Source organism: Populus nigra, chromosome 8 (assembly GCF_951802175.1).
Source record: "Populus nigra chromosome 8, ddPopNigr1.1, whole genome shotgun sequence".
Classification (NCBI taxonomy): Eukaryota; Viridiplantae; Streptophyta; class Magnoliopsida; order Malpighiales; family Salicaceae; genus Populus; species Populus nigra.
This window is the reverse complement of record NC_084859.1, coordinates 18,959,023-18,981,991: the sequence shown is the minus strand read 5'-3', so window position 1 is coordinate 18,981,991 and position 22,969 is coordinate 18,959,023. Positions and strand designations below refer to the sequence as shown.

The following is a 22,969-nucleotide window of genomic DNA, read 5'->3' as shown; positions in this document are numbered from 1 at the left end:
ACCCTATTCAAATCAAGAAGAGTGGGTTTGGGTTTTTTTCCTTATCCACCATTACTTTAGCAACTAGTTCAGCCCTTTGATGTACCCTACCCTACCCTACCCTACCTACCCCTTTGATAATATTATGAGGTTTAGAGCTCTGGGCCCGTAGCAAAGATTGGACAAAAGGGTTTTACCCTTCACTCTATTAAGACTACTTGATTAAAATCAAGTTTAATTTTTTAAAATAATATTGTTTTAATTTTAAAAAAACACGAGATAAAATTATTTTGATTAAGCAACCCAATCTCCGTCCAACCATAACCTTGTTCTGGGGCCAAATCATAAACGGGGTTGGATTTAATAACCTTGATGGACGATTTTCATCCAAGAGGCTGAGTCTAGGACGTGTCCATGATAGAGCCAGCTGATGGAGATTAAAAACGAGAAATTTACCTTTTTTACTTGAATATCACAAGGATGATTATTCCACCACTAATATACAATCATCTTCTGATTATGCATGGCGTCAACATCATATCTGGTGGATTCCCTTGATTGAAATTTGCGTACCTATCAATATCATGCAGGTTAAGGTCTCAAAATTGAACAAAGCATATGCCAGTTGTGTGGTCAATGTTGATGCTCTTGTGTAAGACATAGAATTGTTCCTCTTTTATATTGAAATTGGATAAACTTGACAACCACAAATACAAGTGGAACACTTCAAGACACCCACTTGAAAAAAATTAATATAAGCACAAGGACAATCAGAGTTCTTCGTGTAAAATACTAAAACACCTGCACATTGGCATTCTTTAATATGCTCTTTTCCCTGGTATTTGCGATCCAAACTTGGGGCATGGAACTGTATCCTAATAAATAGGTCCAAGAGTCCTTGTTGAATTTTCACAGGCTCTTCGGCTTGTTTTGGGATTGGATGGTGATCCTTTTACTGAAAGCTCTTAACAGTTCCATACAAACACTGTTTTTCTGAGGTGAATTCAAAGACTCAATTATCATGAGTTTGAGTTCTTTTAGGGTCATTAAATGTTTACATGGTCATTAATTTCAGGGTCTGTAAATTAATCAAGATGTACACTCAAGCTAACTCAGATACTCATATTAATTAAAAAAAGTATATATTCGATTAATCTCATAAATTTACTTAGCAAAGTTTGGATAAAGGGTTTTAACCTTCACTAGGTCAACAAAATATATATATAAAAAAATGAATGTAAGGGAATCACTGGGGAGAGTGTTATTAAACTTTGTTTTAGAGATCAACCTTAAACTTCACTTGAGATGGGTTAAAAAAAAAATTGAGTGGAAATTATCTTGGTGAAACTTAGACTACTCAATTAAAATCTAATTTGATTTTTTTTTATTGAGTGGAAATTGATTGGATAAAGGGCATGAATATATCTACTCATTCTGTCTCTGCCTCTTTTATCTGTGATGACCTTTTCTACTGCATGGGGTAACTCCAAACACATTGAAAAAATTCAAAAAAAAAAAATTTATTAAAATTTAATATGTTTTGTATATTTTAGATCGTTTTAATGTGCTGATATTAAAAATAATTTTTAAAAAATAAAAAAATATTATTGGCATGCATTTCAGCACGAAAAGTTATTTGAAAAGCAACCACAATTATACTGTTAAATACACTTATGAGATTAGACGACTCAAAATGCCCTAAAAATGCTTCCATTTAATTATGTTCATATCCTCACAAAAGTTTTAAATTCTAGGCAACATTAAAGGATGGGAAAATAATGTCCTTGCTCTAGAGATGCTGTGAACGAAACTTGCAAGGAGCTAATATAACTCTCACACTCAAAAAATGATAGGTTCCTAAAACTGGACCTCTGATAGACGGTGTGGCTGTGACCAATAATTATAGCCAACCAGTGGCTTGATTTGGATCCGTCTTCCACAAGAAAGAGTATGCACTGAAGAAAGCAAACGATCTGGCCATGTCCTCTCTTTCTTCTTTGGACATTGAGGCCATCTGGCAATGGACATCTCAACTGAAGCTTGGATTTGGGCTCTTGTATACGTTTTTTTCTGGTGGCTTCTTATGAAGTCCCTTATTTGTTTCTGCCTCTTGGAAAATACTGCTTGTAATTCTGTGATGATGGCCTCTCTACCGTGCTCAGGTCAAGTCTAAAATATATCATTTGGTGGAAATTAAATGACTAAAAAATGCTTCCAATCTAATGCAGTTCATATCTACAAAAGTTCTTCCTTTTTCTTTGCTTAATTGGACAAGATTTGAAGGATGAGAAACTAAGATCCTTACTACTCTAGCTAGAGATCCTTTGACTTACAAGTAACTAATAAAATTCCCACACCCCATTAACATGATAAGTTTCCAACAAATACCATCTTAGTTCGACATATGCATGCATACCTGTAATATCAGCCCCTGACATCATTACAGTCAATCATCATAACAATCAATGAAAATGAAATAGTAGTTGCTACTTGCCAGCAGTGCAGCTTGGTTTGCGGATCATAATTATTACTGACCTTAGTCTAGCGAATTCACCATGTCAAGTTTTACTTCAGATTGTTTTGGACATTCATGTCGTCAAATTCGATAAACTTGATTTGTTTTCTTGAAACCCAGTTGATTATAAATTCAAGTTAGATTTGATCAGATTAATTCAAGAATTTTTTTTAAAAAAACTAAATTAACATTGTTTTAGAAAAAATTATTAACTTGAGTTGGCTTGATAATCAATGAATTAACCCGACAACTTAACGATTAGGATCTAAAATCAAGTCAAATCTGAAGCTGTATTGAAAAGAAAAGCTAAAAGATGTGGGATGTGAACATGCCTTGAATTAGTAATAGTGAATTGATTATTTTATCCTTTAAAAAATTACCATGAATTATCTTTTAAGGGATAAAATGATCTTCTCACTTGATTCTTTTGTTATTTTAAAATTATCTAGGAGGATCTCGGTTTTTTTATGATTAATTTTTTACAATAAATCACTTTATTGCTCTTAAAGAATAAAAAGCTTTTAACTATGGATTAAGGACTTTTCTATATTTCATTTTTTTTTTGTTACAGACTCAATTATCTTTTGAATCAAATTTCCAAAAGCTTGCCTCCATGAGCTTATCCATCATTTTACTTTGATTTTTGATCCTACATGAGCTTATCCACTTCTCTATCTTCAGGCAGCGTGTGTACAGGATGGTGAAAACCATTTTTCTATCCTGTCATTCAATTCATCTCGATCTTCTCTTCCTCCTCACATGTGTATGGTCAACAAATCTCCGGTGAAACACCGAATTTCTCCTCTTCTTTTCTCTTTTCTCCTAGCAATCTACAGCTGGCCCTTTAAATTTGCAGATTAACCCTTTAATTTTCTTTTTGATTTTGTTCCTTCTTTTTTTTGTTTTATTTTAATTAATTTTTCAAATTCTATTTTATTTTCAATTTCATCTTTCTTCAATTTTTTATTATTTATCATATTTAATTTTTATTCTTCTAATTTTTTAGGATGATTATTCCACTAATATACAATCATCTTCTGATTATACATAGCGTCAACATCATATCTGGTGCATTCCCTTGATTGAAATTTGCGTGCCTATCAATATCATGTAGGTTAAGGTCTAAAAATTGAATAAAGCATATGCCAGTTGTGTGGTCAAAGTTGATGCTCTTGTGTAAGACATAGAATCGTTCCTCTTTTACATTGAAACTGGATAAAGTTAGACAACCACAAATACAAGTTGAACACTTCAAGACACTCACTTGAAAAAAATTAATATAAGCACAAGGACAATCAGAGTTCTTCATGTAAATTACTAAAACACCTGCACATTGGCATTCTTTAATATGCTCTTTTCCCTAGCATTCGCGATCCAAACTTGGGGTATGGAACTGTATCCTAATAAATAGTTCCAAGAGGCCTTATTGAATTTTCACAGACTCTTCTGCAGCTTGTTTTGGGATTGGAAGGTGACCCTTTTCCTGCAAGCTCCTAACAGTTTCATACATACACTGCTTCACTGGGGTGAATTCGAAGCCCAGATCCCTTAGCTTCTGGTTTGAGAACTTGTAAGGTTGTTTCCTTGGGTTCTTCTCATCTGAGCACCTGCAAATACATTACAAAACTGTTTCTTATGACCTAGCAAGTAGTAACCCAACTAGGAATTAATATTCCTTCCACTTGTCTAATCTTGAGCAAATCACATTTAGAGAGATGAATTTAGCATATAATTGTATGAGATGAAGGAGCAGGGCCCAATACTCTTCCAATAATTTTGTGTAGTATCCAATCATAACTTGGGTTGGTAGAGAAACTCATTTTGGTCCCGATTTGACAGACAATGGGGTTGGTGAGGACCCTGTGGCTCCGCTTGTTTTATGTCGCTTTCCAAATTTATTGATGATTAAAGACTTTTATACCATAGGAGAATGGATTATTCATGATTTTTGGTTCAGATTAATACAAGTCAAAGCTGGTACAACAACCGCCGCACACCACAATTTCATCCTTCGGGTCATTCAAAAGCAGGATTATATTTATTTGTTTTGCCATTTCAAATGCCATTCCCACCTTTTCTTTCAATTTTGATGGTAGTTTTTTTGAGTGACTAATCATTAGTGCATGTCCTAATGTTTAATGCTTTTGTGTCACCTGTTACTCGGTCAACTACCCTTTTATTGAGTAATTACTCCATGAAATTCTTCAAAATAATAGCTACTTACTTGGTAGGGATGGGGTACTCAGGGAAGAACTTTGCAAGGATTTCCACCACCTCTCCACGGTGGAGAACGCTCTCAAAGCAAAGGTAACGGCCGGAGGCGGAAGGCGTCTCAAAGACTAAAATGTGGGCTAGTGCCACATCCCTAACATGCACATAAGCTTGAACAGAGTTAGCATATGTCTTGGCTGAGCCGGTGAGGTACTTGAGGATGTGAGTGATGCTAGCATTGACAGTGGGCTGCAACAATGGTCCAAGCACCAGCACTGGGTTAACCACCACTAGGTCCACCCCTTTCTCCTTAGCCATATCCCATGCAGCTTGTTCTGCCACAGCCTTTCCATAGCAATACCAATTCTGCAATTCCATTTCATTTCAATCCATTACTCTCAGGTTAGGTATGAATCGAATCAATGGAAAGCTACCAGAACGGGGTTAGATAAGATGTGACTCGTTGACTTTTTTGTTAAGTGAATTTTCAATTATAATAAGGCAACTTAACAAAGAACGGGTTAGCTATACCTACCAAATGTATAAGAAATATGCATGAAAATTCTTTGACATCTCAATCGCACAGAATTTATTGGTTCAGGTGTTAGCTAGGAAATATGACTAGTCGACAAGAAGGGAAACTTGGCATTTAATTAATTAGATACCTTGGTGTTCTTGCAGAATTCAAGATCACTCCAGCAAGACTCATCAATGACAACATCTGGGCCCTTATTGGGATCCATGTACACAGCACCAATCGATGACGTGAACACCACTCGTCGGACTTTGGCCTCAGCCGCCGCAATGATCACATTTTTGGTCCCATTCACTGCTGGCTCCACCATTTCTTCCTTCAATTATTATCAACAAAAGCATCTCATCAAAACCACCACCATTAGTTACCATGTAATATTTTTATTGATTTCGAGTGACTCGACTCTTCTATGATTAGAAATTCCACTGCCGAGCGAAGTTTTAGGTGGGGTGGGCCCCAATGGATCCCTCCACCCACCAACTACAAAGTGAATTTGTTGGTGGAGAACGGTCAAGCCTAACGTGAGTTGGTGTTTTTTTTATTTTCTTTTCTTGATATTCTCAGATCCAAATCTTTTAATGACTGGAAAACAAAGGGAAAAAGGAAGCATACCGGATCATCTGTGACAGGAGAAGCAGTGTGGAAAACACCATCACACCCTTGAATAGCCTCTTTAAGAGACTCATAATCAAGAAGATCAGCTTTGCATAAAGTTAATCTTTCTTGAGCTCCTTCAAGCTCCCTCAAATGAGAATTCTTGGGATCAGCTGTACATATTTATATATAAAAACAGAAAATCAAACCATAAACATTACTACTACCATTGAATTAATTAAATAACGCAATCTTAAAAAAAAAGTGCTTAAACACCATTAACTAACCTGGGTTCCTCGCAGTTCCTCTAACAGTGTAACCTTTATCTAAAAGAAGTTTAACCATCCAAGAAGCAATGAAACCACCAGCCCCGGTGACACAGATAGTTTGGCCTTGGCCTGAAAGTGATGAAGCATCAACAGGCATGTTGTTATATTTAGATAAATGTAATATGTATACGAGTTTGGTGACTGGGAAAGTGGAGAACAGACAGAGAGAAAGAGGAGAGGAGATGTCTTTTCTTCTTATCTTGGCTTAAAAAGTGGATGTTACAAGGAAAGACATGGTGGAGTGGATGTATTTATAAGGTTGGAAGTTACCATCCTCACCTACTACTGGTAAATATTCGCCTCTGAGAGAGAGGAAAGAGATTCTTCTCTCTTTGTTTTTGTTTTCTAGTTTTTTCTCTTATTATTATTATTATTATTATTATTAAGGTTTGTGAAGTAGGAGTATGAGTCTTTGTAATGTGAATCGTCAACACAACGTCACCATGTGCTTTGCTATTTCTCTCTCTTCTTTGAAGGTATATGATGACATGGCCTCTCTTCTTGCCTATCAGGGATAAATAAATAAATTAAAAAATTAAAAAAACTGAGAAAATTAAAAAAAAAATAATTAAAAAAATTGAACCATAACAAAATTGATTAAACTGATTAAAATTTTAAAAAAACTGACCGATTCGGTTTGGTTTCGGTTTTATAAGTCTAAAACTAAAAAAACCGAACCGAACTAAACCAAACCCAAATTGAAAAAACCGAGCCAAACCGGTTTGAACCGGTTTTTTCTTAAAAAACCGAACTGAAACCAGCCGATTTGAACCGGTTTTAGTTTTTTTTAAAAAATAATTCGGTTTGATTAATTTTTTTTATAAAAATCAAACCAAATTGAAAATGATCATCCCTATCACCTACCCCCACTTCATTTTGTGTGTGAATTGGATTTAATTCAGTGTTTTAAAAGAATTAACGAATACATCAATGTCCAAGCATTAATTAATTAATACTCCTACACTAACAGAGAAGCTGGTGACAAAAAATGTGAAAGAGAATGCATGTTGTTTTTTACCCATTTCCTGTTTCTCTTTGCTTTAAAACGTGACTAACTTATTGTATCTTAATTTAACTTAATAAATTAAGAAATAAACTACGGTGACAACCCGAGCGCACAAGAGTGCCGGTCCATGATGTATTGGCTCATTCATGATTTTTAAATTAAAAGAAAAACTATTTTGAGTTTATTTTAAATAATTTTTTAGATGTATTTTATTTGGAACAACAGCACTCTAAATTTTTGTGATATTAATCCATAAAAACTTATAAAATATCTAATTATCATAATAAGTTCATCAAAACCCCAGGTAAAAAAAGGTAAAAAAATGGAGAGCCCGTATGCAAGGGCATCCAGGAAATCTCTAAGAGAGTGTTTGGAGTAGAGATAGCTTGTGCTTTTTTGAGTAAAAAGCATGTTTTTATAGCTTTTGAAGGTGTGGTTTGTGCTTAAATGTATTGTACTTTTAAAAAAAAGCCACCACACCTCCAAGCCAAACACCTTCTAAGTATGTTGAAGAGAAGCACATAGAGTAAACCATACTTCTAAGAAATTTCCTTCACCAGATATATATATATGTTGCTTCTTCTTTTTCTTCCCTTCGATGTCGGTGGCCTGGTGAGCTTCACTGCCACATATGAGAAGAGATCAAGCGAAGGTTTCTAGGCTCTCTTTATCTTTTCTTTCTTCATGGTTTTTTCTTAATTATTATTGTGCCCACTAAATTTATTTTTATCTTTAAGTTGCTCGAAGGGTTAGGGATGTTCAAATTAGTCCTTCATTACTTTCTTAATTATTATTGTGCCCACTAAATTTTTTTAATTTCTTCAAGTTTCATCCTTTCTTTCTTTATTTTTTTTCAACACTTCAATGTGTAAAAATTCATTAACATGGAAATTATAAGCAAAATGATTAAAAATCATGAAATTGCTAAAATTTGACCGAATTACGTACATTGGAAATATCTTCTTTAGATTTTTTTGCATGACAATCTCGATGAATCACCATTAATATATAACTTCACTAACTTTCCAAAAACCCATAAAAATCTTCAGGATTTTTGGATTTTTTTGGAAATTTCCTTAAAAGCATCTTTTAGTTGACATTCGTAATCTGCAATGAATTTAGATTTGGAATTTTTAGAATTTTGAGACTGATTTTCTTGATTTTTTTAATATAAATTATTGGTCCATAGTTATTGTTGATTTGTATTAATAGTTTTTACTTTTTAAGATAAAAGTGTCTGGGACTATGTTTGTTTCATGAAAAGTAGTTTTCGAGAAACCACTTTCCAAACTTTCATATGTTTGTTTGTCATTAAAAAAAGTGGTCAACAGAAAACACTTTCTGGTCAACGGAAAACACTTTTCAGTCAAAGAAAAATTTGACTTGGTTTCCAAGAAAGTGTTTTCCTTTTCGGCTGTGTTTGTTTTTCGGGAAAACACTTTCCAAATTTTCATGTGTTTGTTTGCCTTTAGAAAAGTTGTCAATGGAAAACACTTTTCAGTCAAAGAAAAATTTGGCTTGGTTTTCAGGAAAGTGTTTTCGTGAAAAATTTGGGCGGAAAACACTTTTCGAAAATTGTGAAAAATTTAGAAATGTCATTATTTGCTGATTATATCAAATTTGATCCTCAAACTTTTGATGACTATATATATTTTGTTTTGAATATTTATTTTTTAATTTCATCTCTTAAAATTTAATTTTTATATTACCTTTGGTTTTTATTTTTATAATTGCTATTTGCTTTTTCCTTATCATTTTTTTATTGAAATTGTTTATCTATCAAATTTGATCCTCATTCTTTTGATTGTTACTTGTTTTATTTGAAATAATTTATGAAATGTTAATTATTATTATTTTAATTTCTTCATCTTTTAATTTTTTTTATTTTTTATTTAATCTCTATTATTTTGATTATTATTTATTTTATCTGAGATACTTTTATGAAATTATATTTTTTTTCAATTTCATTCCCATTCAACTTTTTAATTTGTAAGATTTGTTCCTTATTGTTTTAATAAACTTGAAAAAAATAAAATATTAATAAGTTATTTTTCAACTTATTTTCTATAATATAACCAAACACTAGAAAGTATTTTCCAACTTATTTTTCATTACACTACCAAACATTAAAAAATACTTTTCTGAAATTTACTTTTTTTAAAAAAATTACTTTCCAGCAAATAAACGGGATCTAAAAGAAAATTTATGTACGATGAAATTGACATTTTATTTGAGGTCAAACTCGAGAAACCTTACACGTATCCTTTCATGATTTCTGAGGTTTTCCTAAATAAAAATATTTAGATGAAATAAAATGGAAAAATTACAGACATTTTATCAATATATAGCACAATATATTGTCAAAAGTTTCCATTCGGATCTTAGCCCGCAGCATATGTTTTATTAATTGAATTAATGAAACATATTATTATTATTATTTTACGTTAACTCCCACCCAACTTTCACTAAAATCCAGCCCATATTAGATCAGATCTGGGGTGTCTGGATCCTTAGATTAGGCTGGTTAAATTATTATTTGTGACCATCTACCAAACAAATATATTAATTTATTGCGCAAGTCAAAGCGCGATTAATAATAATCAAGTCATAGGAAATAATAATCAAGTCATAAGAAATTAAAAAAAAAAAAAAAGAACATTTCCAGTTCCAATTTTCTTACTTGCATTTTCTAACACACATGTAAATTTATCCCTTAGAAGTGGTTGTCCAGTCATGGGTCCCGTCCAGAGCCTGTAACTAGTCGTTTCATCAAATTCAATAAGCCACCACCGAACCGCGGACCCCAACTTCAAAATGGATAGAATCTAATGAAGAATGTAATAACTGAACTAATTAATCATCCATGAATTTACCCTGTTCAAGAATGCTCACCAACAACGTCTAGGGTTTGGTCTCCTGAGGTGTCTCCGAATCAACGATGGAGGCCTAGCTAACAACAAGCAAAACACAGGTGTGAAAGTCAATAAAAATCAGGGGAGCGCACACAGTGTATAATCCAAGCGTTGTTTGTGTTTTTTGCTTGTAGAGCAAACGAAGACCCGCCCATGGTTCGATTGCTTCAATAATCTTTTTAGATCACATCCTTTAACAATCTCTAACGTCTACTTCACTTCGTTTCCCGCTGACTACCATTTTGTTTATATGTATTTAGACCGGGTTTCAGCAATGGACTGCTTGATTTAATTCTTACACGGCTGCACCTACCGCAGTGAAGAAAAATGGTAGCTGAAAGCCTATCACAGCTGCAAAACAATCAATACTACTACTTCTTCTTTTCATGCCGGCAATTTACCCTTATAAACTCAAGAATGCAACGAAACTTTTCCATAAAGGAAAGCTCTTTTTTTTTACCCGAATTAATTGGCTCAAGGTGTAGTGTCTGGATCCAATTAATTGGGGGTGCTGGGTGTCAACGCCCATTGTTAAGCACCTACTGTTGAGTTCAACACTCGAAAAGCCTAGACCTAATTCAGCACCTCCAACTAATCAGGGTGGGTGGGGTTATTTATATTTTTTGTGGTACTGGGCATGCTTACTGTAGTTCTATGAGCAAGCACGGTTATCGAGCCCAATATTTTTTTGAAAGTTTTTCAGAACTTCCCATGGATTTTTTGGTATTTTTGGGACCTTTGCATGTATCTTCTAGTATTTTATATTAATCCAATATTTATTATTTTTTAGTAGAACATAACTTAAAATATCACAGGATGAAATGACTCTTCAACATCTCCTCTTCATAAAATGACAAGACTCGTCGTGAGTTATAAATACTTCATGAATCCTTCAAACTTCAGGTTCACAATCTCTTAATTCTTAATATTTTTTTAGCATATATATGTTTTTAGAATATATCTATCTAAAATATCATTATATTTTTTCTCTTTACAAAATTACTAACTTAAAGCATGTAAGAGTTTCTGCATCCATCAAATGAAATACTTTACGGATACCAATCACTTTAGCTTATCAACATTACTAAGCATCAACTACCAACCACATGAACTTTTCATATCAAGTCATTTTATATTTTAGCTCAGAAAAATAAATCAGAATGAGTCGACACCTATTATTGAGTTCGGCACCCGTAAAGCCTAGACCCAATTCAGCAACCCCCATAATTAATTAGGGTGGGGTCATTATTGGTCTAAAATATTAATAACATCTAAATATTTTCTTCCAAAAATCTTAACCTATCACAGTGAATTAACTATATATAATTTTTCTTACTAGCTCCTAAACTGAGGCATCCCTTAATTCTAAACTAGACTTCAAATTTTGAGATCAGAAGCTATGGCTTCTGTACGAGAAATTAGTAGTAGCTTTAATGGGGGAAGGAATTTCCACAGTGGTCCGCCTTCTTTCGAAATTGGTACACTTGATCTAGCCATCTCATTCCCACCTAACTGGTAACTTTGTGGGTAGGCAGATGACTGCTGTTTTGAGTTTTTTTGGAAAATATACCCTTCTGATTTTATTCGGTTAGACCACAAGATTTTCTTGATTTTTTTTTTGTTGAATTGAGCTTAGCCCTTAACTTTTTTTTTTTTTTTTATCATAAACTGTTTTTATTGGTAAAAAAATTCCATCGATCGTTATATATCAACAACCTCCACAAGAAGACTTTTCGAACACTTACAAAAGAAACAATTGGAGGAGCTTCAAGGATAAAGTTGCCAGTTTGGTTTGTGTTGAATTTAGTATGATTCGTTTGCTTGCAAATGATTCTCTATTTTGATTTCACTCGATTAGAGTCGAGGGGAGAAGGTTAAAGAAGAAAGTCCTATAACTCAATTTTTACTGGAAGTGACCACTGGCATGGGAGATTTTGGTGTAATATCCTACGGAGAGAAGGGTATAAAAATATAAGCATGTTGGATACTGGATCCAGTTGTAATGGAGAGTTTGGCAGCGATGTATTCTTGTTTGTCGACTGTAGCGAGTGTCCATTAACAAACTGGTGGCCATGCTTGTCAACATTCAACAAATTCGAGGTCGTGTACATGTTAATTCATGGAGAAATTCCTATTGTTTGTTCATTTACAAACAGAAGGGAGTTAAAAGCTAAGAAAAGGGAAAGTGTTTCTCAAGATTAGGGGTATTGGCAGGAGATTAATAAATCTTCTAGAAAAGTGACTGAGGTAGGAATTTTTCTCCATGTCATGAAAAGTTGCATGCCAAAAGAACCTTTTGACACTTCCATGCATTTGGTGATGATATCAAGAGTCTTGAAGAATGCAATCAAATTGAGGTCTAAAGACTTGATGGGATGTGAGGGAAAGATCCATTACCGAAGAGGCCTAATCACAAACCATTGTTCAGGTCCAAGCCGAAGGATTGCTTGGATACACTACACTAGGGTCACAAAACAAAAGATAACCTTTAAGTCGCCTAAAACAGAGCGACTAAAACTGGCACTTGTTCTATACTAAACCAAACTCACAGTTTTCCTATGCCTCTCCGCCTGCTGTGCCTGTACGCAAGATTCACCAGTTTCTAGTCAGTTTCAGGTGAAAGGGAAGAGCTCGCTTCCCCCTGCTGTTCCCTCTTAGGTCCATCTGAGCCATGAGATTCATCACCCCCTCTGGAACTTTCATCCTTGGATAGGGTTGCACCAACTGGCATGGTCTGCTCAGAGTTGAAGCTACAGAACACGGTACCAGCTTTGGGACTTCCATTGTCAGATGTATTTACAGTCTCTGGCATTGCTTGCTTGGAGTTGTTATCAATCCGTTGTGGATCGTGAATCTTCAACTTGACAGTAGAATTTTCACCATCATCTTTTGAACTGCCGCCTGGCCCAGGTGTGTTTTTACTATCTTCTGAACCACTGCCTGGCCCAGGTGTGTTTTTACTATCTTCTGAACCACTACCTGGCCCAGATGTGTCATGATCCGCAGGTTTGTCAACACGAATTGGTTCGTCATGGACAGCACCATATGCAGATTTGCCAGCAAATCTTCTAGCGGTGGTTTTGGAAATGCTGGCAGCTCTGCTCCTGCATACCATCATACATTTCAGTCGGTAGCTGACCACATGAAAAACATAACAGACTTCATGAAAGCATGCAAGCCAACCTTTTTGAGGATGAAACAGCCTTCGATTTTTTTTTTGACTCTGACTTGGTTTCACTGTTCACTTTTTGCAGTCTGGTAACATATTGCAAAAGCAAAGCACAGATCAGACCATGCAACAAGGAATCAGAAAATACCTGTCTACTAACTATGGGAAAACCATGATATCAGTCTTATTTAAAGAACTAAAATGATAATCTCTGAACTTACATATCAGATGAAGTACCAGGTTTTGGAACATCAATCTCCTGCCCCTGCAAACATTGTTAGCACAATTGCGAGACAGATAATTACTTCCCGGAAACAGTTCTAGAACATAAAAGAAGGGAAAATGTGGAGTATAGAATGAGGCAAAACACCCACTTGAACTGGAAAGATACCATCTTCAATGAATTCCCATCGCTGCTTTTTGAGATTAAGCTTCTCTTCATCCCCATCAGCATACAGGACCTGAACAAGAAGTCATCAACATACGTATTTTAGACCTATGATATGAAGAAATGAAAATAGAAAAATTGATATCGATGTTTGGTGAGACGGTTCGGACTCTTATCATCCATAATGAACCAATTACTCCATCAGAATAATCTGGATCCATTGATCTTACAAGAAAAGCTCCAGCAAGCCTAATAAAAGGTGTCATTTCTGTCATAGACATAAGTACTCGTGATTTATCACAAACTTTGGCCCTGGGTATTGCCACAATTGCTACAGAAAAACCGAACTCCAAGTACAAGACAGGTTCAAAAAGATAATTCCTTCTCCTTCCTTTTTCTAGATTAGGAGGGATTACTCAGAGTCACCCACCTTGTGCTTCTTTTTGATGGGGTCGTAGGAATCAACAACTCCTTCATAGAACCTGCAGAACAAGAAAACAAGCACAGAAACTTCAGTATGGGTGTTCTTTGGAAAGATCAATAATGTAGGTGGTTTATAAGCTGAGCCCTAATTCAAATTTATGGGGCCAGAATCTCAGCCAAAGATATCTAGTGCATATCAAAATCCATGATCTACTTTCACTAAACATAAAAAGCCACAGGCAAGACAAATCGATGTTTTTTTCTTTCTTTTTTTTTCTGTGCTGAGCTGACAGCAGGTAATGGTTCAGCACCCACAGAAAGCATGTTCAAAAGCTCAAAGACAGTAAACAAAAACATCAACTTTCTCTGTTAAAGAAAAATTTAGATACACCATATACGGTCAAAAAGGAAATTAAAGCATGTCATACATAGGTAGAGACGTTGAAATCAAAGATCCTCTCTGGTAGAATATGACCACTGTCAAAATCCCTTTCAATCACCCTTAGTAAGATTATATAAAGATCAAGGATCAACATAAAAAGAACCACCTTGTCCACTTTATGACTGTAAATCGTTAGAATCCTGGTGCGAGACAAAGACATTAAATTGACAACATGATCTCTCTTCGGCCAACTTTTGAATAGTTATTTCCATACTATTATTCATGCAGTTATCAAACCTTGCATTATCATTTCAAGTCTAATTTTGAGACAAAAACAAACAAGATGATGATGATGAATAAAATTCTCTCAGCCCACTTTCAAAAGCCTATTCAAGGACCTTATACTCAGCATTAAATAACTCCAGTCTCCACTGTGAGCATAGAACTTGTAGAAGTCAATCTGAGACATCAGAGTACAAAAAGTCACAAGCTCAATAAGAATTGGTGATTGAAGACAAGCAAGCACAAGACAACCAGCAAGATATGACAGGAAAAGTGAGAGAAATTCTGGCCATCTAACAATTTGTTTTTAAAAGAAAAAAAAATTGAAACTAGAAGTCAGATATTCAACTCTTACCTCTTATCCAGTGGCCACCAAACCTTTATTTTGCTACCAACCAATTGCTCACCAAGATCAGGAGTTCCAGAAAACTGAATTTTAGAATATAGCCATGTCAATAAATGGAAAAATGACAAAGATTACAGAAGATAATAAGGAAGCAAAAATATCTCTATCTAAAAGCCTGACATATAAGCATGCTTAAAAGGAAAACAGTTGAATCAAAAAACACAACATAAGCATGTGACATATCCCAAGATGTGTTGTTACAATTCAAGAGCTCCAGAAAAAGCTTCAGCAGTGCTTTCTCACAAAAAAAAAAAAATCTAGATCTCAAAGATAGTCTTCGATGAGTGTGAAATGAGTTTATTTGATGAATTTGAAATTCCAATTACATTGACAATTACAATATAAGTTTAAAGCATTTGTCTGGTTTATGCCCTATATCAGATGGAGGCTCACATCATCCCTGTAAACCACATGTATAAACCACCAATGTTAGACTTAGAAAGATTTACTAGCATTTATTCATAGTCAAGGCAAACAATTGGAGTGCTGATACAAAATTAACATAGCAATTTGCAATTACATTAACATCAAATATAAATTTGACTATTAGTCCAATATTTTCACGATCATCGAAAAAGCAAAAGCAAGTTAAAATCTTGTCCGCAGCACAAACATTCTGGTTGCTAAAGTGCAACATTGTGCCTTCATGTATCTATGCTTTTTTTTCTTTCAGTTCTGATAGCCATTTCTATTTTCACGCATTAAACCAATAAGGTAAACCAATCAGAGATTTATCTCCCTTCACAATGGTTAAGCTGGCTTCCCAGTTGCAAATCAGTTTCTGAGATTGTGACATAAAGCATCTCATAGGACTTTTGAGTTGCAAAACATTGGGTGGAACAGCTAGATATTGCAGCACAGCTTTTAAACTCAATTGATGAGAGTGCGTGCAATTGAACTGACTGAAAAACAGATTTCAACTCCTATACCCATCCCCGGGGAAAGAGATATATCAGGAGAAATGAAGAGCATATCATCAACCTGATACAGTGATACTCCTCTCTACACTCAAAATTAGGTAATCTGGCAAAGATCCAATTCTATAATTCAACTTTTTCAGCCTTTTTTTAGGGAACATTTTCAGCAATTTTATAGTGTGTGCAAAGTCCGAACAGAGAGAAACTAATGTATAGGAAAACCAGTTGAGGTAAATGTTACAAAGTGGAAAAATAAAAATGCAAAACATGGAAAAGAAAAGAAGGAAAGCCCCATTGACAAGCTACAAGTTAATAGCAAGAAATAAGGAATCCATACCACTTCCTTCCTTGGAGTACGCTTCCTCTTGAGCTTTGGTTGTGGGGTTTCTTCCAGGTAACTTCCATCCATGTCTAATGACTTTATCTTCTGTACAATTGGCAAACATCAGCATAAAAGAAAAGCCTTATACATAACAGAGGTAAATGCTAGTCAGATCCTTATCCATTCAATACCTTATCTCTAAATGCTTCCCCAACATCCTCGTCTGAATTAACATCCAAAGACTTCTTTTTTGTGCCTGTTGGGACTGCAGTGCGGTGCTTATTAAATCTCCTTACTGCAATCACAACTGGCTGGTGGACAGGCTTTTCCTCTGGTTCACTGAGGACCACTGATTTCTTTGAAGATACTACACGTCCAGAAGACAGAGATATCTTCTTAGGAGTCTTTGAGCCAAGTTCATTTTTTCTTAAGCGTTTTTGTTTCTTTGCTTCTGAGTCACTTCTTTCTTTAGACTGCTTTCTCAAACTGGCATCATCGAATTCTGGAGCTTTCTCGTCGACCTGAGCACTCATGCTTTCACGCTTTGACAACAATGAAGGACTTGGATCAGCATCTTCACTCATACTCTTTCCCTTTTTCTTTGGCCGGCCTCTTTTAAAATGACTTCCAGCAGTTATGTCTTGTTGTGGTGTTAGGGAAGAAGACCTTGAGATTTGAACAGTTTTGGGGGTAAATCTTGTAGGTTTTGTCACTTTCACATGCATTAATGACAGAGCTACCTTCTTGGAATCTGGAGTTTCTGAGGGTAAATCATCGTTGCCCTTATCTTGAAGCTTTTCACGGAGAAGTTTGGTAGTTTTTCTTCCTGTTGAAAACCAAGGATCATAGCCTTCTTCTGGATTCATCAAAGAATTAGGTTTCCAGCCCCTTTTACTTGGAACAGCCTTTGGCTCCATTTCTAACATGACTTCAGGTTCTGCTTTGTCCTGAGCATTGGTGCTTTTAGAATGCTCAGTATGAGAGCAAGGCTCTAGCATTTTTGAAGCATTATCCTTTTTAACAGTCCCGGCATTTCTAGTTGAAGCAGTTCCATTCCTTGCTATTGACTTTGGAATCACGTCCTTACCTTCAAAAACTTCTTTACGACAAGCAGCATTTGGTGATAATCCCTTGCACATTAGACCAACAGAAAAATTAATATTAAAAAGGATACCTATTTAAGAATAAGAAAAAATCCAAAATTGCAGCAAAAGAGTATGCTACCTTTCAAGTCGCAACCACACTTCTATGAAGAATAATAAAAAGGTTATCTCATCTCTCTCTAAATAGCATATGCAACAGTCATGAGTTTATTTTCCTCTTTATTTTATTTTATTCATTTTGCATGAAAAGTATATTAGTCATAGATTGATAACTGAATGGTCACTAGTAGGGCAAAACATCTCATGTGGTCCCTCTACTTCTCAAATTTGATCAAGTCAACCATGTCCCTTAAATTGGACCAAATCAACTCCACTTCCAGTTAAGGATTTGAGATCCTCCACTTGATTACATCATAACATGTGGCATTTAGCTGGCCATTTAACTAGTAATGGAATTAGAGGAAGGGACTGACATCACCTTTACTTAGAAAAAAAAGGTTGATTTGATCTATTTTGAAGTAAAAGGTTCGATTTAACCAAATTAAGTAGGAGGCTGCGTGTGATTTGTAGCAAATCACTAGCAGTATAAGACAGTAAATGGGCTTCATCTCACATCAGAAAATTAAAAGGGTTTTGGATTCTACAAAGCAGATAAAAGGGAAACCAAAACTTATTCTTGAAAATGAAGTCAGAAATTATATTTAGCAAAAGAAGAGAACTCTGGATCAGTTTTCCATCTTAGGTAACAATTTTACAATTGCAAGACAAGATCACAAAAAACTCCACTCAAATCTCATGCAGTTATAGACAGGGATAAGAAACATACCAAAGGTTCCCCAGAATGATTGTTATAATCACATTCGAGTGTGTGAGACTCATCTTGGAATATAGAAGCAACTATTGGAGCATATTCATCCAAAGGCATGCCTGTAGACTGCACAGCTTCCTTGAGATAGGGCTTAATTTTAGCAGCACAATTAGTGATAACTCTTTCCCCAAGCTTCCATGCTATAGGAGAAAAACTCTGGAACAATAGTATTTGTAGAGTAAATGTAATCGAACCTATCAAGACCATGATGGAAAAGAGAAACATTTGACGAATGACACACCTGGTTTTGCTTTTTTACACTCACTAAAAGGAGAGTGAGAAGCTCCACTGAGATTTCTTCACTTTCATCAATGACCAGGGTCATAATTGTTTCCATGGCCAAGATTGCAATTTGTGGATGATTGGACCTTGAAGTTGAACAAGAAAAGTCATCAATTGTTGAAGAGAGACAAAAAAAAAATCCAGGCATTTATATGAAGGTAAACAGGAAAAGAAAAAAGAAAAGAAAAGCAGACAGAAAGCCCCAAGCTACCACTGCTTCGACAACAACAAAACAGCACCCAAGCTTCAATCCCAAACTAGTTGGGGTTGGCTATATGGATCCTTTTCCGATGATCATGTACTACCACTGCCTAAAAAAAATGCTACCATATCTTTATTATGAAAACTAGAACAGAAACTATAAATACATAGCACAATGTATCCCTTGAAGTTATCAAGAAAATAGTTTCATATAAATTCTGACACTTTCCACCCTAGCAAGTCCCAAGCTATGTCCAATCTTCAAGTGGGTAGGATGCATAGCCACATACGAACAACTCTTGAGCTGCTTCTCATCCATAATAATCCCTTCTGGGTCTCTTCAACTTCCAACAAGCACAACCACTTTCCTGATCTTCTTTTCTACAATGATTGACAGTAGACCTTTGCAATCTAAATTCCAAATTAGATTAAGAACAGTTTTCTAAAGGGAGCTATATTGAAATGCAGCATGAGTTTTAAATGCTTAAAAACTCCACCTGACACACACACACACACAAAAAAAAAAAAAAACCCTGTAACTTTGTACGAAACTTTTGAGAATTTCTAAAATTTTGCAGAACCAAGAATACAATTGGAAAAAACTCCTGTCATGTTATTACCGTAAACTTCTGACAATGAAATTCCAATATAAGAATGAAAGAATTATTCAAACCCTGATTCACTTTAATTTTAGCAGCTCCAAAACTGTTTTTAGAAGTACAATGTTACACACTAAGAAAAATTAAAAGTTACAGAATCTAATGAGCTGAAATTACTCACCAAATTTGAATCCTTCTGAACACAAATTAGTTAAGGAACTCTACTATTGAAGGTAGCACTACAGCCTGTTTGGGGATTGTAAATGGGGGATAGAACAATACATGGAATAGGCAGTAATTTCTATATCTTTCAGAAAATGACATATAAACATGAGAAGATATGAAGCAAAAGCTAATGACAATGACAAGGCTCCTGAGTCCTACCTGATGAATTTCAGAAAGTATTGGAACATATCTAAAATTAGTTCATCCAACTCCAGGTCCAGCATCATCAAGCATGACCTCACCCTCGCTACATTCTCAAGAATTGAAACTGCCTTTGTATAACAATGGCCAGACTCATGGGATAATTTTTCAAAAGATGCTACAGTCAATTGAAAAATTTCCTGTTCATCATTAGAAAAGCAGACAGCATAAGAGCCCGAAAAGAAAAATGTAGGAGCATATAATGAAGAAATCTTATTCTGATCACCCGCACACATGAAAATTGATTTCAGCTGCTATAAGTACCTTCATTAGGTCATCATTGTAAGGAGCATCTGGTGCTGTTATTCTTGTAATCTCACTCATGCAAGATGCAACCGCAACCCTTACATCTTCGTCCAAGTGCCTCAAAATGGCACTAGAGATTAATGCCTTCATTGGTGGTAAAAGAGCATCTTGCATTGATCTTGATGGTGCTTGCTCCACATTTGTGAGCAAACGCTCCAGTTTCTACAAGACAAAATGAAACACAATAACAGATCAATCCATAAGCAATAAAGAAAGTAAGGAAAAAATATGACAACTCTAAAAAGGTGATATGAGCCATACAGAGGTCATCAAAGGACCAATAACCAAGAAAAAAAATGACAAAACAAAACAAAAACACCATTACAGGCTATAAAGCTCAAATTACATGAATGCCAGTAAGTTTCATGGAAAAGACTCGTTGAAAAAAATTCCAAAATCTGTTAACACAAGCTGGACTTCATATAACTCATCACCAGACACACTTCATGCCAGATAGCAATGTCTTTGTAGGATAACCATTTTGATTTGAATAACTTAAATAAGATTTTTCCACCATTAGTGTCTCAGAAAAGGCAACACATACACATCATCTAGGGCAGAACTTGCTGTCTTTTATTTACTAATAACTACAGCACAAGGAATACTACTTCCCGTTTGCAACGGTAAGTATATTTCACTCCCAGCTACTCCTATACTAGAAGAGGTAGAATCATCCAAAAAAAACTTGGGGTGAGGGGGAGGAAACTTAAGGAAAGATACTTAACGAAGAGGTGGCAAAGGACAATGGCCATGATTCAAGTATTATGGCTGAATATCCAAAGTTTTAATGTCATGATTGATATTTGCAACTCAAAATGTTTTCAATCTCGGTGAAGAGAAAAAATGGTAGAGATCATTTTTAGGCAAAAAGAAAGCTGAAGTGGCTATTAACAATCAACTCGAATGCCCTTTTTTGGCAATTTAAAATTACAAACTTACAAGACTAATTAAAGAAAACTCATGTTGGCCAGCAATGGTCACGCAACCATATTTCCTCATGCAAGTTATAGACAGGTTTTTTAGTGTCCCAAGCAAAACCAAGAGTTCAATTCCAATGGTTATTTTCCAATCATACCAAAAGAATATGCAATCACCAGTGGCTGCAAAAATTATATGTGAGCAAACCGTGCCAGATGGAGCATTCAGAGGTAATGCCATGGCTCTGATAATACGATTTCACATGTACTGAACTATCAGAGAACAAGAATAAGATTGTCTAGTTGCAAGGTCTAGGAGAGATATAGGCATCGGAGACCCAAATGTTGTCAGTGGTTTCAGGTCCTGCTGGAACTGGATTGACCACAAGTTCATTGGCTGCTGACCCATCCTAAAATGCCATCAACCATGCCCTTTGGCAAGAGTATATGTATAGTCATTCTACAACATCATACCCCGCAATAATATTACAGATTAATGCAGTATTCCCTTATACTTTTTTATGAAGAAACAAGAGTGAAAATGGAAGATTCCCCCAACACATTGATCAGGAAATGATTATCCACCATAAATTAATCACTCCCCAATCAACAGTCCTAACAATAAACAGCAAAGTCAAGAGTTATCTTAATATTTATAGAGGACATATAAAGCTAAGTAGAAATCAGAGATGAAATCCAAAAAACGACCAAAATCCAACAATCATTAACCATACATTGATAGATTTCAAAATCAACACTCCAATTAACAGGCATCCAAACAAGAAAATCCCGGAAAAGAAAACTTAAACAGAGACTAAAACCGAGTGAGTTTACACACGACTAGAAAGCAATCAGGAAGATGAAGACCATATAAGATGAAAACAACAGCAACAGCAATTTTTTGCAAAATTGCCAAACAAAAAATCATTAATCCGTGGCAGTCGTCACCAAAAATACGAAACATTTATATCCATGCACCAAATAATTAAGCCTATTCAACATTCTAATACAATATCAACAAACATAGAAAAAAAAAAAAAAAGGCAAGCACACAGAGCAAACATATATAAATATATAAAGAGATGAAAAGGGTGATGAGACATTACATCGAGGGAGTCAAGAAGGTCATCAACGGATGATGGAGGGTTTAAGAGACTATTTCCAGCCTCTTTAAGCCGTTCTTCAAGCTCAGTCTCACTGTTAGGCATTTCAACACTCTTTAAACACAGAAACCAAAAACACAAAATACTCTCACTTTCTCTGAAAATTCAGAGACTTTTCACCGAAACCCACATCACAGACAAACAGTAGAGTAGTATTTACAAAACCCACAGATGAAAGAAATCAAACCCATTTGTTGACTGTATCGTTTACAACTCTAAAGTCTAAACACAGTTGTCCATGCAAGCAGGGGTTACCAAAGAGCCAGTTTTTTCCTCTCGGATTCAACCCGTTAATTCACTGTGGTTAAAAAGGATGGGGTTTTGGGTTCTGGGGTTTCTCCAATTCTCTCTTTATTTTACTATTTTATTTTATTGTCCTTTTTTTCTTTCTTTCTTTTTAATGGTAGTGCAAGAAAAAGAATATTTTAACTCAAGGATAAGTTTAAGTTTGATGGTTAAAAAAAGTTTAATTCTTTTTAATATTTTAAATTTAAATTATGAAATTAACACATTTTACTTTATAGAATGCACTAGAAATCAAGAAAATACTTAAGTATATAATTGCTTTTGCATATTTTTTAATTTCAATTTGTAATCATTAACAAGTTTACTCTTCCTATTTAATTTGAGGCTAAATGTTAGAATTATGAATGTTAATTTTATTTTTTTTTAATATTTAATTTTTAGAGAATGCTGAAGAGTGTGATAGCAGTTACTTTTCAAAGTATTTTTTA

The 22,969-nt window shown here is 35.0% G+C and overlaps 2 protein-coding genes across 3 annotated transcripts; both read right to left on the bottom strand.

Annotated features, from left to right (window-relative positions):
* Window positions 1-3,732: 3,732 nt before the first annotated feature.
* On the bottom strand, window positions 3,733-6,401 carry LOC133701776 (cinnamoyl-CoA reductase 1-like). The gene is made up of 5 exons (XM_062125859.1): window positions 6,122-6,401; window positions 5,853-6,007; window positions 5,371-5,556; window positions 4,719-5,071; window positions 3,733-4,101 (listed from the first exon to the last, which is right to left on the bottom strand). The coding sequence occupies exons 1-5, from the start codon at window positions 6,258-6,260 to the stop codon at window positions 3,918-3,920; spliced, it is 1,017 nt and encodes a 338-aa protein (XP_061981843.1). The 5' UTR covers window positions 6,261-6,401; the 3' UTR covers window positions 3,733-3,917.
* Window positions 6,402-12,433: 6,032 nt separating this feature from the next.
* On the bottom strand, window positions 12,434-22,610 carry LOC133700729 (sister chromatid cohesion protein PDS5 homolog D-like). 2 transcript variants are annotated; one of them, XM_062124370.1, is made up of 13 exons: window positions 22,179-22,610; window positions 20,114-20,317; window positions 19,808-19,989; window positions 18,583-18,709; window positions 18,300-18,497; window positions 16,562-17,500; window positions 16,386-16,472; window positions 15,081-15,154; window positions 14,069-14,120; window positions 13,625-13,711; window positions 13,472-13,515; window positions 13,265-13,336; window positions 12,434-13,185 (listed from the first exon to the last, which is right to left on the bottom strand). In XM_062124370.1, exons 1-13 carry the CDS (start codon window positions 22,278-22,280, stop codon window positions 12,684-12,686), a joined length of 2,670 nt encoding a protein of 889 aa, XP_061980354.1. In that variant the 5' UTR covers window positions 22,281-22,610; the 3' UTR covers window positions 12,434-12,683. The 2 variants fall into 2 exon arrangements, with proteins under 2 accessions (XP_061980354.1, XP_061980353.1); XM_062124369.1 differs by having other exon boundaries at window positions 16,386-16,475; window positions 22,179-22,609.
* Window positions 22,611-22,969: the final 359 nt, after the last annotated feature.

Bases quoted from the DNA above. Each gene is read 5' to 3' on its own strand.
- LOC133701776 (XM_062125859.1), bottom strand. From the start codon at position 6,260: ATGCCTGTTGATGCTTCATCACTTTCAGGCCAAGGCCAAACTATCTGT. The intron at 5,072-5,370 runs GTATCTAATTAA...ATGGAATTGCAG, and splicing joins AATTCTGCAAGAACACCAAG to AATTGGTATTGCTATGGAAA. The intron at 4,102-4,718 runs GTAAGTAGCTAT...ATGTATTTGCAG, and splicing joins GAGTACCCCATCCCTACCAA to GTGCTCAGATGAGAAGAACC.
- LOC133700729 (XM_062124369.1), bottom strand. From the start codon at position 22,280: ATGCCTAACAGTGAGACTGAGCTTGAAGAACGGCTTAAAGAGGCTGGA. The intron at 15,155-16,385 runs GTATGGATTCCT...TCTAAAATTCAG, and splicing joins GTACTCCAAGGAAGGAAGTG to TTTTCTGGAACTCCTGATCT. The intron at 13,712-14,068 runs GTGGGTGACTCT...CTTCTTGTTCAG, and splicing joins CCATCAAAAAGAAGCACAAG to GTCCTGTATGCTGATGGGGA.